This window comes from Ascidia mentula, chromosome 2, assembly GCF_947561715.1.
Source record: "Ascidia mentula chromosome 2, kaAscMent1.1, whole genome shotgun sequence".
NCBI classification, from domain to species: domain Eukaryota; kingdom Metazoa; phylum Chordata; class Ascidiacea; order Phlebobranchia; family Ascidiidae; genus Ascidia; species Ascidia mentula.
The window spans coordinates 14,797,035-14,811,652 of record NC_138567.1 but is presented as its reverse complement, the minus strand read 5'-3'; the positions used below and the strand labels follow the sequence as shown (position 1 = coordinate 14,811,652).

The 14,618-nt window shown below is 36.9% G+C and overlaps 1 protein-coding gene across 2 annotated transcripts; it reads right to left on the bottom strand.

Moving 5' to 3' along the window:
* Positions 1-2,442: 2,442 nt before the first annotated feature.
* On the bottom strand, positions 2,443-13,786 carry LOC145888507 (uncharacterized). Of its 2 annotated transcripts, none has more exons than XM_082979265.1 (23): positions 13,545-13,786; positions 13,372-13,440; positions 13,219-13,303; positions 13,012-13,133; positions 11,321-11,992; positions 11,150-11,254; positions 10,477-10,527; positions 10,218-10,289; positions 10,071-10,108; positions 9,901-9,967; positions 8,917-8,974; positions 8,351-8,463; positions 8,060-8,137; positions 7,675-7,852; positions 6,459-6,538; positions 6,050-6,250; positions 5,800-5,907; positions 5,359-5,481; positions 4,908-5,099; positions 4,481-4,568; positions 3,854-4,085; positions 3,330-3,512; positions 2,443-2,858 (listed from the first exon to the last, which is right to left on the bottom strand). In XM_082979265.1, the coding sequence occupies exons 1-23, from the start codon at positions 13,677-13,679 to the stop codon at positions 2,660-2,662; spliced, it is 3,249 nt and encodes a 1,082-aa protein (XP_082835391.1). In that variant the 5' UTR covers positions 13,680-13,786; the 3' UTR covers positions 2,443-2,659. The 2 variants fall into 2 exon arrangements, with proteins under 2 accessions (XP_082835391.1, XP_082835393.1); XM_082979267.1 differs by having other exon boundaries at positions 3,330-3,506.
* Positions 13,787-14,618: the final 832 nt, after the last annotated feature.

Sequence of the window (14,618 nt, the reverse complement as noted above, 5' to 3'; positions counted from 1 at the left end):
CCCCTTTACAAACATAAAATATTTAAATGAACATTCAAGAACTAATGGTAGTTATACATCTGTAATGAATATTTTGCAGACTACATTTGTACCATAAACATGTCATTAGTCAATTCATTTTATAAAATGTAATAGATTTAAAGTAAAGTTTGATTATAAACTTTTGTAGCAATTCGTTAAACAACTCAACTTATAAAAAATATTCTACAACATGAAAGAACCAGTTGTCAATATTCAGTGAGACATTTGCTGACAAGTGCATTGTCAGCTTATTTCCTAAGTCAAGGGAAATGCTCGAGACACCCTTAATGACATCATGGAATGCAAACAGATAAAAGAGGGTGGCTGACTAATCAGCCAATATTGAACCAAAGGTACTTGTGCCAAATTGACTGTGACTAACATCATGAATAGCAGACATTTCCAATTAGTTGTAGAAACCATATAAAGCCATTTTTACAAAACGATAAAAGGTATTTTCAGTTGAAATTTTGTTGTTGTAAAATCTTTAAAAAATTTGTTTTTAAGCAATAAATGCTGCCAGCTGGTACCTAAACCTAAATTGGGCAAAAACAAACAAGATTCCTAACTAAATTTAATGTTACATTTCACTACCAAACACCCCACGCACTTTACCTAACAGTTTACAAACGTAACAAATTAACGTTCTGGCACCGAACCGGTTCAAAAAGTTGCCATTGCTAAGAGCGCTTACACTTGCTGCCAATCGGTTTGTAAATCGACTTCTGCACCCGCAAAGGCCTAAACATATTCTGACAAACCTCTGCAAGTGCCCGGCATCGAGCGCAAATCTCAACTTTCTTCTTCTTTCACCGCCTTCAGCCCATCCATCGGCAACGCGGAAGCAAAGCAACGAAGCGTTTCGAACGCAGGTGAAAAACCCCGCCCGGTCACGTGATCGCGGCCGGCGCCGCTATTTTCTGCTGCTGAATATTGTTTTCGGGGCCGGGCGCACTGTGTGGGAGCAATCATGACCTGGCAGTGAATTGGAAAGTAGGACGATGGGACAGTTTGCGTGTGATCGCCAAGCAAACATGACAGTGTGTTTGTTTGGGATGGATTTTCGCGTTGGGCGGTTCTGTTTGTTCGGAGGGCCAAAGCAAATCGCACGGAGGCGAGAGTTTACTGGCAAACATGTCCCGCTGTTGACTGCAGGACGAAGTCGTTAAAAAAACAATTGACTTTAGTCCTTCAAAGTTACAACGTACTGTAGTATAATAAAAGTGAACTAAGTTTTGCGCCCTGTGGTGTTTTGAATTTACCGCCAAGAAACGTGTTGGTCATTGGGCTTACCCATGTAGGCCTTGGCTGAAGACTGTATTTTTCTTCTAAAAAAAATCCACAAATTTCATCAGTATTCTTATTTTCTAATGGATCAGCAAAAGTTTGAATTGTTAAGCAGCAAAACTGCAACCAAGCACGTTTTTCCTTTGATAGGTTGCGAATACGGTATTATGACACTCGTTATACCTTATAAGGTGAATAATTTTTTTTGCATCCGGCAAAATATCGTGACCAACGTCTGGCAAACAGCTGGTAGCTTCTGAAATAATTGACATGACTTGATTGTGACGCAGCAATGGTTGCTTCCTGTCGTTAAGTTAACGCCAATCAAATTTTCTGATCAGACACGCCTTATCGTAGCCTCCTGGGTGGGCTAAGATATTTTTGGAAAGTTGTCAGTATAAGTAACTGGTGCAACTTCTAAGAACAAACACGCAAATTAGATTCCATCAACAGCAGTACAGACATAATGTTTGTGAACTAGATGCTGCCCCCAACAATTAGAGCTGTTTCAAAAATTATAGGCCTATTCATACATAACTATAGGCATGAAGCCCAACACAGTTTAAAACGTTCGTGCACGTGTTTTCCATGCATTTAGAAAGCGGTTGTTCCACTGGGTGCTTTGGCCGAAACTGACCTGATTGAGACCTCTTCCCTATCATAAACATTTTAGATTGTTTTTCTTATTCCAAGCAGTAGACCTTCATTCGGTATGCTTAGTTTTGCACGGAGTCCGGGTTAACTCAATAACAAAACGTGCTATTAGGTGCTGTCAAGGCGTATAGGCCTATAAAACACACAAATGGGTTCAGGAACAGGTGGTTCAGTTTTTATACTTTCGTATTTCTGTTTGCATTAAACATTAAAACCAAGTGTATGGCACACACAGGTCAGTTCTGCTGTTGACTAACGACATATTTTTGTGACCGGACAACATCACTGCAAAACGAAACAGAATATTTAACATTAAAAATGGTTTCGAAAGCGCTTACTCGGAAACTTTTTTGCCTTGTTGTGCTTCTGATTTAACGGGGAACTGACATTGTTAGGTTTGCAGCAAGTTAATGTTTAAAAGCTCTTTCTGCAACTTTCCCGCAAGATACGAACTTCTCATGCAAGATCACAACACAAAAATACAAATTGCTGTTTATTTACAAAATACCACACCAGCCAAATTCAACTCGAAACGGTAGGAAATCCTTGATTGCTTCTAAAAACCTCGTCACAAAAAATGAACGACGACATTTCCGTAAAACCGCGGCACGATTTCACTCGGCTGTGACGCAACAAACACGCGGCAGTGTGACGTCACAATTACGTTTACCTGTACAAAAGGGTGGGGGTAAAATTTTTAGCGGGCCCGTTTTGCTCTTGGTGGTCCGCTCGCTTCGGAATCAGAAGAATCATCGGAAGATGATGAGGAATCCGATGATGAGCCAGAGGAGGAGTCGCCAGAGTCAGAATCCGAGGAGTCGGAAGAGGAACTGGATGAGGAGGACTGTTTTCTCTTGCGGATTTGTTTTCCTTCCATCTTCTTCGATGCAGCTGATCTGAAGTGGTGGAGGTAGTGTTTTACTTGATAGCGTGTAGCGTTACAAAGCACAAACTTCACACATAAGCTAAGACCAAGAAAATGCTTTGTAACATTTTACATGATGGTTGGTTTCTAACGGTTCAATGTCACACATTCATGATTTTGTTCTTGCTTGAAGCCCAAGAAAAACAGAATGCAAGTTTAAGAATTTTCAAGCTAATTGAACATAGACAATAGATAACAATCATGAGCCTAAAGAAGGAATTTATTAAGAAGTAAATGAAGAAAACAGCCCTTTTTTCTCAGAAACTAGAATTTGGGAAATTTCCAAGCAGTGTCCGAACTTTTGGATCTAAAAATGTTGCAACTGAAAATCACACACATTTTTACACACAAGGACACAAACCCAAAAAATGTTTTTTCAACAGTTAAGAGAAAATAATATTCCCGCAAACTTTTTTTTTATAATAGCATTTATTTCTCTTACCTTGCTGTGGAGCGATCATTTGATTTGTTCTCTCTTCTTCCTGGACTTAATCTCATCCTTGATTCTTCCCCTTTTCTTTCCTCCCGTCTGCCACGAGAAGATGGATCTTCCCTCCTCGACCTGACTTCCGTGTCACGATCCCGACTTCTATCGTCCCCTCTTCTTTCATCTCTCTTCCTGGCACTAAACAAAACAACAGTGGAAAATGAATATCAGATGCTCTAAACTAATTTCAAGATCGAAAAAGCCTAATGGTTTTAATTATATTTAACAGCCTAATCATTTAACGATTTAGAACATTTTGAAATTTTTATGCTTTAAAGCTTCAAAATAAGTAACATCAAGCAATTTTTTTGAAATAGGCAAAATTTCAATTAGCAAAAACCTAAACGTGAAAATATAACAACAAAAATTCAATTTTTTTGAAACCTTTGTTACAAAACCACCTAAGTTACCAACAAAAAAGACACATAATCATTGTCTTCTAAGGAAACAATACATTTTATTGGCAAGGATCTACAAACCTTCCAGATTCTTCCCTTCTCACATTTCTTTCTTCCCTTGCCTGAGCAGCTTTTTGTTTTTCTTCCTCCTCTTTCTCTTTCCTGATCTTTGCCCTCTCCTCCCTTCTCTTCTCACGCTCCTGCTCCCTCTCCTGGATCTGCTCTTCTGTGAGTGGGAGCCAGTAAACACAGGGAGTTGCCTTCGTCTTTCGGAAAAGGTCATCCAGAAGTTTTGGAGGTGGAGGAGGTGGGGCTTTAACAATAAACACAAAATAATAACTACAGTTTAGAGTGAAACTAATTCTTAAATCCTGCTTTTTATTTTATTGGGGTTCAATTAAGTGGTTTTCAAATTTTCCACAAATTAGCTGGTTTTGAAAATTTTTTCTGAAAGGCATTTTTTTTATTTTAAAAATATTTATAACATTGCAAACATAAGATAGATGTATGGCAGCCATGATGTAAAATAAATTTAGCTGTCTTCAGAAAACAGTAATCAATAAATGCAGTCATACACAGAATGAAATGGCAAATATGATTAGCTGCATGTTAATTAACATGCCTGAAAAAAAGTTCGGAAACATAATTTTTTGACAACTACTATAAAAGGAATGCAGAAAACACTCTCTGTAAATGAAGCTCTTTTACCTTCTTGTTGTCGTCTTCTGTGTCTTGGTTCTGGCTGTGAAGGAGGGGTTGGCTCCCGACGACGACGAACTTCTTCATCTTGATTCAGCTACAATCATCATTAAAGCAAGGTCAATTTTTTCAGATATTGTTACCAGAAAATATGAGCGGAGCAATAATTGTTTTTGTTTTGCTATAAAAATTGCAAACATGTGAAAACAAAATCAAAATTTTTTTATTGCAAAATTTATTGAAACTTAATCAACAAAACATTTTTGCTCTTTTCACGTTGTTTTTACACACATTGACCATGCTTTTCTATGGGGAGTGTCAGTTACCAGAAATTATATCAACAAAAGTCAAAAAAAAATAACATTCTAGTCTTTCATTCTTCACATGTTCAAGTATTATTGACTACAATCATCCTCTCATTATTAATTTTACTCACTTTATTTCTGTCCCACTCTCGTAAGTTTCTCGATCTTGATCTTCCTCCTTCTCCATCAGCTCCTCTCCTCTTTTCACGCTTCTCATTGTCATGACGATTAGATCGATCAGGCTCGGCTCTTTCTCTCTCACGCCCTCGCCTGGAAGGTTCGTCTTCGACCCTAGTAAGTTTTGGCTGTTCACGATCTCTCCTCTGAAAAGATATTGCAATGATTTGTTGGTTTCTTAGCGCAGGTCAAAGAATAAGGTTCATAAATTTATCATTTCTATCTATTTTTAGGGACAAAAAAGATAACGCAGGATTTTGTAAAAACAGTTTCTCAACAAAAACGTATATATAGTGATCCTCAAACAACAAACAGGTAACCATATTTTTCTGCAATAAACTGACAGCATTTTCTTTCATAGTTTAAGGTGATTTGAAGGAAACATGAGTTTGCTGCAATTGTTACCTCATCTCTTTTGGGTGGAATTTCTTCCCCTCGTCGCTTTATTTCCACTTCAGGTTCTCTTTTCTTTTTCTCTGGAACTGGTTTTGCTGCAGCTGCAGGACGACCTTCCTTATACCAAGCCACCTGAAATCAGTCACATTACATTGAAATAAACATGAAACTGTTGAGAATTACAGCAATATTTAAAAACTTTAAAGCAAACAAATGATTATTATAGTTTGATACAATCACAAGTATATGTCAAATTGAATATTATTATGGTTTGTATGCCATCAAAACATACAGAATTATGAGATAAATTGATATTATCCACATTCACATATATTTTTAACCTTTTGAAAACCTATTCTTATGGATGATGTTTCTTCTTATTTTGTAAAAGTACTGTGCACTGCAGACAGTAATTTAAATTCTACTGATATAGGTAGGTTAACTCCTTACATCTTCTTTGGTTGCAAATTCAACATCCAACATCTTAGGGCTTGACACTGGCCACCGGAGGCGATGAAGAGCATTTCTTGTTTGCTTGGCAATTTCCTCAGTTTCATACTAGAGAAAAAAAAAAGTTGTCTATTTGCTGTTGTTAAATTTATACGTGGTATTTGCCACTTGTGTGACTGATATTTACAAGGAACCAAATCAACAAATTACAATATAAAAATATCACAAAGATAAACATGTAAAGCCTTACTGTGACAAAACAATGTGATTTAATATTGTTGATCCAAAACGAGTTTTCAACAATGTCCCCGAATTCCGAGAGAACTTGTTTGAGTTGGGAGAGTGCAAAAGGTCTGACGAGATTTGAAACGTGGATCGTGTGAGTTGATGGTTTGATGGAAGGACTCACATCACGAGGTGTTTTTTTGGCAACTTCCTTCACTGGTTTATCCTAAAACAATATCTTCTTGATTGCAAATTCAGTACATCAATAGATTATAACATTGCATTAAAGGTTGATTACAGTCATTTGTTCATAACAAAATTGTATTTAGAATAAATAGTAGATTTAATCGATGGTTTTGGGTACAAACTTTTAACAAAACATTCAGTATAAACATTTGGATTAAAAAGCTGATGCTTGTACAACCATCACTCACATCTTTCTTGTTGCTCTTTGTAGAAATGCTTCGGCGGATTGGAGCATGTCGCTTTTCTTCAACGTCGCTTGCCTTCACAACTGTACACAAAAAGTAAAGTGACTGACTAGTGGTTTCCCATTTTCCCCTTATATTCAATTGTTCAGGGTTTGGTGTTTGGCAAATAGAAATTTTACCATAAAGATGGGGTTCGTTCACAACATTCTTCAAACTGCTACTAATTTTTTGCACGATCAGTTAAAGAAAAAGTTTAACGGTTCCTTTTAATTAAATGTTAAAGATAAAGAAATAGACTTGATTTTACCAAAATATTCCACCACTAGTTTTACTAAAATATTACAAATTATTCTGTGAGCTTCGGACAGATAGCCACTGTTTAGACCAGTGTTTCTCTAACTTTTTTTCTGCACCTCCCCTCAAAACACCTTGGTCATTAAACAACGTCCAACAGAACAGACAAAAAACATAACGAATTTATTTGTTGCTTGTCAATTAATGCGATGGGTGAGGTTGGTGGAATGACACCAATTTCGTCTGATTTCTAATATTTCAATACCAAACTCTAGTTAAAGACAAGTAAACCATACCACCGAAAATCTTCATTTACCAATAGCGATTATTTAGCGTTGATTAATGGCACATTGTGACATACATAAAATTCGTTGTGACGTCAGAATCAATAACTTTTAGTTTAACATGTGAGAAAAGCCCTTTTTAAAGTAGCATAAATTATACAGAGATTGGTAAAACAATTTCGACGCGTACCACCTTATCGAGTGTTACAAAGTAACCTAGGGGATAAACTATCCGAAATTTTGAAATCAGTTACAATTTTTTAAATTCAAACTATACCCGCAAATTACGGAAAGGTGCTCACGTACCACCTGGCATGCGGTCGCGTATTTCTAGTGGTACACGTACCACCGTTTGGGAAACGCTGACTTACGCCCTGTCACCAAGCGCCCCCCAATCGGTTGTTTATTTCCTAGCGCCCCCCAATTGCCCATTTGGTCTCCAGCGCCCCCCGTACGATTGCAAACGCCCCCAGAGGTATCAGTTCAGCCTGATGTGACTATCGATGATATTGACGGACAAATAGCCAGGCAAAGAGTTGTGGTGAGACTATATAAATCACCTTATAAATTGAAACAATGGCCATCTGTATGGAGCTCACTGAATTAATGCTATTGGCTCCATGTTAATTTATGCTACTAACCATTTCGTTCATCATGATGGATCGACTTTTTCTCAGCCACAGCTTCTGACTCATCTTCATCCATTCTGTCATCTTCCTCAATTTCCTCCTCAACAACAACTTCCTCAACAATTTCTCCCTCCTCCTCCTCTTCCTCTTCCTCTTCCACCACTTCAACATCACTTGCCTCCCCTTCTTCCTGTAAAAAAATTGATATTTTTTTATGGATGAAATTAGCAAATATTTAAAAAAATTTAATCAACATCTATTTTTAAAAAAAGTTATAATTAACATTAAACAATTATGTTAACAAATGTGTTCAATGCACTTGTATGGTCAATTTCTAGAACAAAACTGATTTTGATTTGTGTCAGTTTAGTTAATACTTGTTTATACTTTAACGTACTTTTTCATGTGGTTTGGGGGAGGATGGCAGATCAGGAACAGCTTCACGAATATCATCCTCTTTTACATCAATTATATTCTGGTATATAAAGTAATACAATGTTGTTAAAATGGCTACAATTATCCACAAGGAAAAATACAACAAGTCTGAGACCATGAGAAAACCATAATGCCTGTTTTGAAGAAACCAAAGAGTTTTAAACACTTCAACTAGTTTTAGTGAAAAAGAAAAAATAATTTTGGGGTCAAAAGCAAATGTCAGTTGTATTCAGTCTACTGCCGAGTTCCCAACCTTTAATGAGTCAGTGCTGATGTTAATCTGAGGTTCCTCAGATGTACTCGCCTTTCCCCATCTCCTCTTCTTCTCACGAGGTTGCTCGGATGCGGAGGATCTTCTCAAAGGTCCTATGAAGATGATGATAATATTCAAGTTTCACCCGAGTTTAAGGTTTTCTACCTAGTTAAGTTTAAATTAAACAGTTTAACTCAGTTTTTCACCCAACATTATTTTTACCCTTTTTCATTTTTTTAACTTCACAATTAGGGATGTAGCAACAGTTGGCAAATTACTGAATTTCAAATATTAGTTTGACAACTTTGTGTCAACACTTCTAGTCTAAGCAGTTCTAAGAACTGATGATGCTTAATAAAGCGAAAATGTTTTCTAAAACTAGAAGCGTTGACCCAAAGTTGTTCGAGTAATATTTGAAATTGAAGTTTCACTTGTGTTATACGAAAGAAGTGTTGTTGGTTAGGTTGATTTCGCGAAATTAAAACATTTTCAAATTAGTGAATGCAACAATATTGTAAAAAGTGTTTTGGAAATAAAAAAATAAGTACAATATGCTCGAAACCAACCTTTTTTTAACGAGATTTTTCTGCGGGTCGACTTTGCTTCAGGTTCGGGTTCAGACTCCTGGTGAAAAAAACAAAATAACAATTCAGTAAGTTTGGACAGAAACTGAAAACTTATTTACAGTAAGTAGCCCTTCGTCACACAACCAACCAACTTGCAAGGGTTTAAACCTACTGCTTACAAACTGCTTGTAATATCTCTCCTTGTTGCCATGAATTATGTTTTTAGCTGTTTGGAATCAGAGACGACCATTTTGGGAGAAACCTTTCCAAAAACCACATTATAACGATGTGGGTGGAAATCCAAAAGAAAGTTTTTTGAAGGTAGAAGGTGAACTGTAAGCACTGTTATGTGTTGCAGTGCAAACATGTTCAAAATGTTCTGCTGGTCTTCATTTGATTGATGGTCGGTTTGTTAACCTGCTATTTAATCACTTTATGATGTTGAAAGAAAGTTTTTCCAGGTTGTCCTTCTTGATAAAAACAAGTTTCTTTCTTCAATGTTTTGGATCGAAAAATCATCTTCTTCTGGGTCACCACTAAATCTTGTGGTTGGCACGGAGTGTATTTTTTGTGTCCAACTGAATTTCTTCATCCCACATTCAAAATAATGAGTTTCCAAATACTTGGTCGAGATGTAGTTTGCATGACAATTTTTGTCAATTTGCCATATTGCAAACAGTCTGTCATCTTATCCATGGGCGTATGTTTGAACCAAAATGGAATAGAGGGGCAACCAATTTTTGCCAGGGATGCCAATTTTCTCCGTTAGATAAACCATTCCCAAAACATGTCGCAAGGGCGGATTTGTCATAAAGCCGCAGTTCATTTTGAAACTGTGACGCAAGAGCCATGAAAAAGGTTACAGCTACACCTAAGTCAAACTGCTAGCTTTAACAACAAAGAAATACAAGTTTTCTGGAATCTAAAACTTTTTTTGCTCTTTTTTGTTTGTATATGATTGGAAGACTGGTCACCCCAACATACCTTCGCTGGTTGTTCACTTTCTTCTTCAGATTTGTCCTTGATCTTCGAACTTTCCTCAGTAATTGCCCTGAATTTATTATGTATTTTTGTTTATTTTTTACGTGTAATTGCTTTTAATTTATTCACTATGACCAACGGACAATTAACAAGCTGATAACTGTTGTACATACATGTCTTTTGGGGCATTCTGTACATCCTGAGACTGTCTCTGAAAAAAAAAAACATTTCATGCAATAACTGTATATATAGTAAAGAAAACTCTGCACAATAGAAAACAACCTAAAAACCCAAGTCATACAGTTGACAGTGAGCTTTACCTTGATTCTTCTACGTTTTCCCTCTGGTGATTTTGCCTCCAAATCCTTTTCTTTCTGCGACTCTTTGTGATGCTAAAGTTAGAATGACTTTAACATTTATGTGAAAAAAGAGCCATAATATTCATTGAGAGCTAGGTTTACACACTGTTTCGACCTGGCATAACATTATTTCTCTTTTTGGCAGAATGAAGTTAGTGGAAAGTATAAAGGAGGGGTGTGACATATCATAAAAACGTCAATTATTTTGAACAATTTTTACCTTTTTCTTTTTCTTAGAGTGGCGATGGTGTGATTTTTCCACATCTTCATCCTGCAAATACGATTAAAAAATTAGTTAACCCCCAAAAACTATATTTTTATTAGTGATGTACCAAAGCCCCGGTTTTCTGATTTATTTGGCCGAATCATCGATTTGGGCGAAGATTTGTTTCCGGTCAAATAATTTATTTTGATTTGGCCAAAACTGAACTTTAATGCTAAAGAAAAACAATCTGGAATGCCAACAATAGCGTGTGGACAATACGGATAATTTTGAATACTATGAAAAAAAATTGGGGAGCAAAACTTGCGGTTTCTGTGCAATTGTGTATCAAAACTAATGCGGAATTAACATTACCTTATGATTGTTTGATGATGTAACAATAAAACAGTCACAGATTTTGGTTATTTGAGGTATAATAAGTCTTAGCATTTACAGTGCAGTAAAAACTCTTAAGCATAGCATAAGGTTTTGCGTGACGTCACAAATGATTCAGTCCATTTGGCCACATTTTTCGGCAAAACTGCTGAATATTCAGTTTGGTGTGAACAAAATTTAGACAATTCGGTACATCACTAATTTTTATCAGTGACCCACATGATTTTCCAATTTAGATCAATTTTTTTTAGTGGACATGGGCATTACTTTTTATCTTTATTATGGTAAAACTTACAGGTGCATCATCATAATCCAGTTCTTCCTCTATGAGAACATCTGTTTCCATGGTAATCACTGGGACACCCTCTACATCATTTGCCTCCGTATCTTCCACAACTTTCTGCATAGGATACAAATACACACTTAGAAGTTACAACAAAAATTCTGCATAATATGACTTATCTACCTCTGTAATTTCCTCCTGCTTCTGTTCTCCCATGGAGGACTCATCCTCCTTTACAACACTGACTTCCTCGGTGACCACCTCTGTCTCTTCTGCTGGTTCCTTCTCCTGGGATTTTTTCTCTTCTTTTTCAGGTGCAACCTCCATGCTAACGTCGGCACCAACATCATCCACAGTCTCCTGCACTTCATCTTTAGGTTTTTGCGAATCTTTTACATCTTCTTCAGCAGGAGCAGGAGAGTGATGTTTCTGGACTTCTGGTTGATTTTCGCCATCATCTTTTGCTAATTGTACATTGTCTGTAACAGGTTTAGCATTGGAAATGTCCCCAGTTTCTTGGGCTGGTGCATCGGGCTCGTCTTCCTGCTTCTCTCCAAGCAATTTTTTTCCATCATTTTGCGAAAGATCTACAACCTGCTCTTGCTCCTCCAAAGCAACTTCTTTTTTATCCATCGCTATTTGTACCTCATCTTGCTCCACTTCACCATTGCTCACTGCGTTTTCCGTTTTGTGAACTTCCATGTTGGCTTGCTGGGTTTTAGTCTGGTCAGTTTGCACATTAGGTTCTGTACGGTTGCCACTGTGTTCTAGATCTTCCCCGTTGTTCTCCCCAGATGTTGGGTGTTCAGTAGTAAAAGATTCCGAAGACTTGGTTGTAACAGTTTCTTTATCAGGCTGCAAAGTAAGTGTCACAGATAGTACAAAGCACACAAAAATGAACTTATGTATAATTATGCAAACATAAGCAGTACAATATAGTTTAGGTGTCAGAACACCCCCCTCAGCATTTTGGCACATTGTTTTGTGGGGTGTGAAAGTGCGGTTAATTTTGGTGAAGTGTTCGTCTCCGCTGTTTCTTTGTTTCTCGGTCGCACGAACTGCATTCATGCGGCGATGACTCTTATGAATCGTTTGTTGTGCCGTTGGTCAATAACCCGTCAACAATACTGTTTTCAAAAGCGCGACCTCATAAGTTTATTCATTTCTGCTACAATTTCTATACAACGAGTATTTTGTATTTCGTCTGTTTTTTTTATATATATATTTCGCAAATTATCTAGTGCTAAAACATCGATGTGTATTTGTTGGTGCAAGACCACGTAAAACAGATTTGTTTCTAGAGTGGGGGGGGACGGAATTTGTTTGGGAATTCCCCAATTTTCCGCTGTAAACTAAGGTTATTTGTGGCCGAGCATTGCAAAATACGAACGCCAGTGTTGGTGCGAATTGTCACATAAACGGTGGCTTCCTGGCTTACGCAATTGCGTAACACTTGGAACACTCGATGCGAGTTTTTGCGTTAGTGCTTGCGCCGTAGTTTCATTACCACGACTTTGAAAGAAAGGTTTAAATATACGTGTTATCTAAAAGGAATTAAATGTGGGCTCAAGAAAACATACAAATAAAAACTATGTTGCATGCGGTTGCCTTATATTTCTCTTTGTACCTATGCGAGCGCTAAAAGTTGTTTTCAACATGCGTAATATTGGCAACATGTTCAACAACAAAACTGGTTTCCACCGAGATTTTGACAAAAGATTACAGCATGATAAATGTCCGAAAAAAATTTGAATCGCATTTAACGGCTTCATTAATCATCCCCCTCATATTTTTTCTAGATCCGCCACTGTGTATGATGCATTTTAAGCAATCAGCTTCATTGCAAAAGTTTAGAGGCATATATAATTTTTTACCTTGGCCTCGTCACTTTCTTGTGTTGAAGATGTGTTTTCAGTTGAATATTCAGTACTGGTATTAATTTGTGCTCGTCTTGGATGGTCTTCAGCCTCTGATTCTGCTTCAGAAGCTGAGGAAACTGAAAAAAGCAAAAATAAAATTATTTACATCATTTTCTGATAGAATTTAATGAAGGAAATATTGTTTATCAACATTATACTAACATCTATGGTGCTGCTTTTGAAGCATTTTGCGCTGGTTTTCCAAATATTGCTTGACAAAATCATTTTCTGCTGGATTGTCTCCAATCTGTAAAAGCACAATTCTAAAAAAAATACAGAAAAAAACATGGATTTAGGTATAAAAGTTACACTTACATTAGAGTTTGGCTGCACAGCAGTTTCAGAACTCCTTGCTGCTTTTTGCAAGTCTTCCAATTGAATTGCCTGCATGATAAAAAAACCGTTTGAACACTGTCAGAAAAATTGCCTGAATACGCTACTCAGATTTAAATACAGCTATTAAAAAAAACCTATCTGTAATGTCTTACTGCTTTTAGACGTTTAAGAACTGTAGCCTTGTTGCCGCTGTGTGGAAGATTTCTTTGTTTGCATGCCTCCTTCAATTCAGCCACCTTCATGTCCTTTAATGGACGGCCATTAATTTTGACTTCATCATCACCCATTTTTCAATGTTAATGGCACCAATAAACAAGCTGTTAAGAAGAAATCCACAAAGTGTGTACAAATTTGACGATGCAGTGCTGTAAATGTACCTTGATTTTTAATAAACAAACCTATAGCCAATTTAAAAATAATCAGTAAATTGTAAACTTTCTGCATTAAATTTTCAAATATCATGACGAGATTTTTAGCTGTGGTCTTTTTACAAACCCTTATTTTTCAACAATATTTAATTATTTCGCGTAAATACAACATAATTAAAAAGCAAGACCAAACAAATTACACTCGTTTCTGCCAGCAACAGTTTTTTCCGAACGAGATACGCAGGAAGCCAAACAGAAAAGTACCCAGGCGCGAACAAAACATCCTGATCGGCAGAATCATTTTAGCCCATGGTCACTCCATATAAATCTCTTCTTTTATCTATGATTCAACAGAAAACCTTCTGAAATTTGCAACAACCAAATAATATTTGGTTTATGTTTTGTATAATAGGTAGTTTGTTTGTCTAAATGTTGTTTGTACTACCGTAATCCACACTGTACTAGATCGGGGCCTGTCATTACAGTAATAAAATTGTAACTTAATGTGTGTTTTTACTAATCCGCCAAATCTCAATATTTTCATGGAGTTGATTAACCTGCGTTTTATTAAAGGCCCGTTTACACACGAACACAGTCTGGCACGGCACAGCACAGTCTGGCACACACGGCGTTTACACTACTGGAATAATCGAGCACGACTACAGGGATTTCCCTGTAATGAACACGAAACCGACAAGTGCAGGTGACAAGTTACGTTGATAATTTTTTGGGGCTGTCAGTCTTGTCTTGCATTTCTCGGCCCCGCCGGCGATAATATAAATACAAATTAAGGTGGTTGTTATTGGCTGTACATATTCTTCAACAAAAAGCATGTACTGTTTTACACAGTTAAGGCAT

Excerpts from the sequence above, each read along its gene's own strand:
- LOC145888507 (XM_082979265.1), bottom strand. The coding sequence starts at position 13,679 with ATGGGTGATGATGAAGTCAAAATTAATGGCCGTCCATTAAAGGACATG. Across the intron at positions 8,138-8,350 it reads TCAGCACTGACTCATTAAAG|AATATAATTGATGTAAAAGA; the intron begins GTTGGGAACTCG and ends TTTATATACCAG. Across the intron at positions 5,908-6,049 it reads AATCACATTGTTTTGTCACA|TATGAAACTGAGGAAATTGC; the intron begins GTAAGGCTTTAC and ends TTTTTTCTCTAG.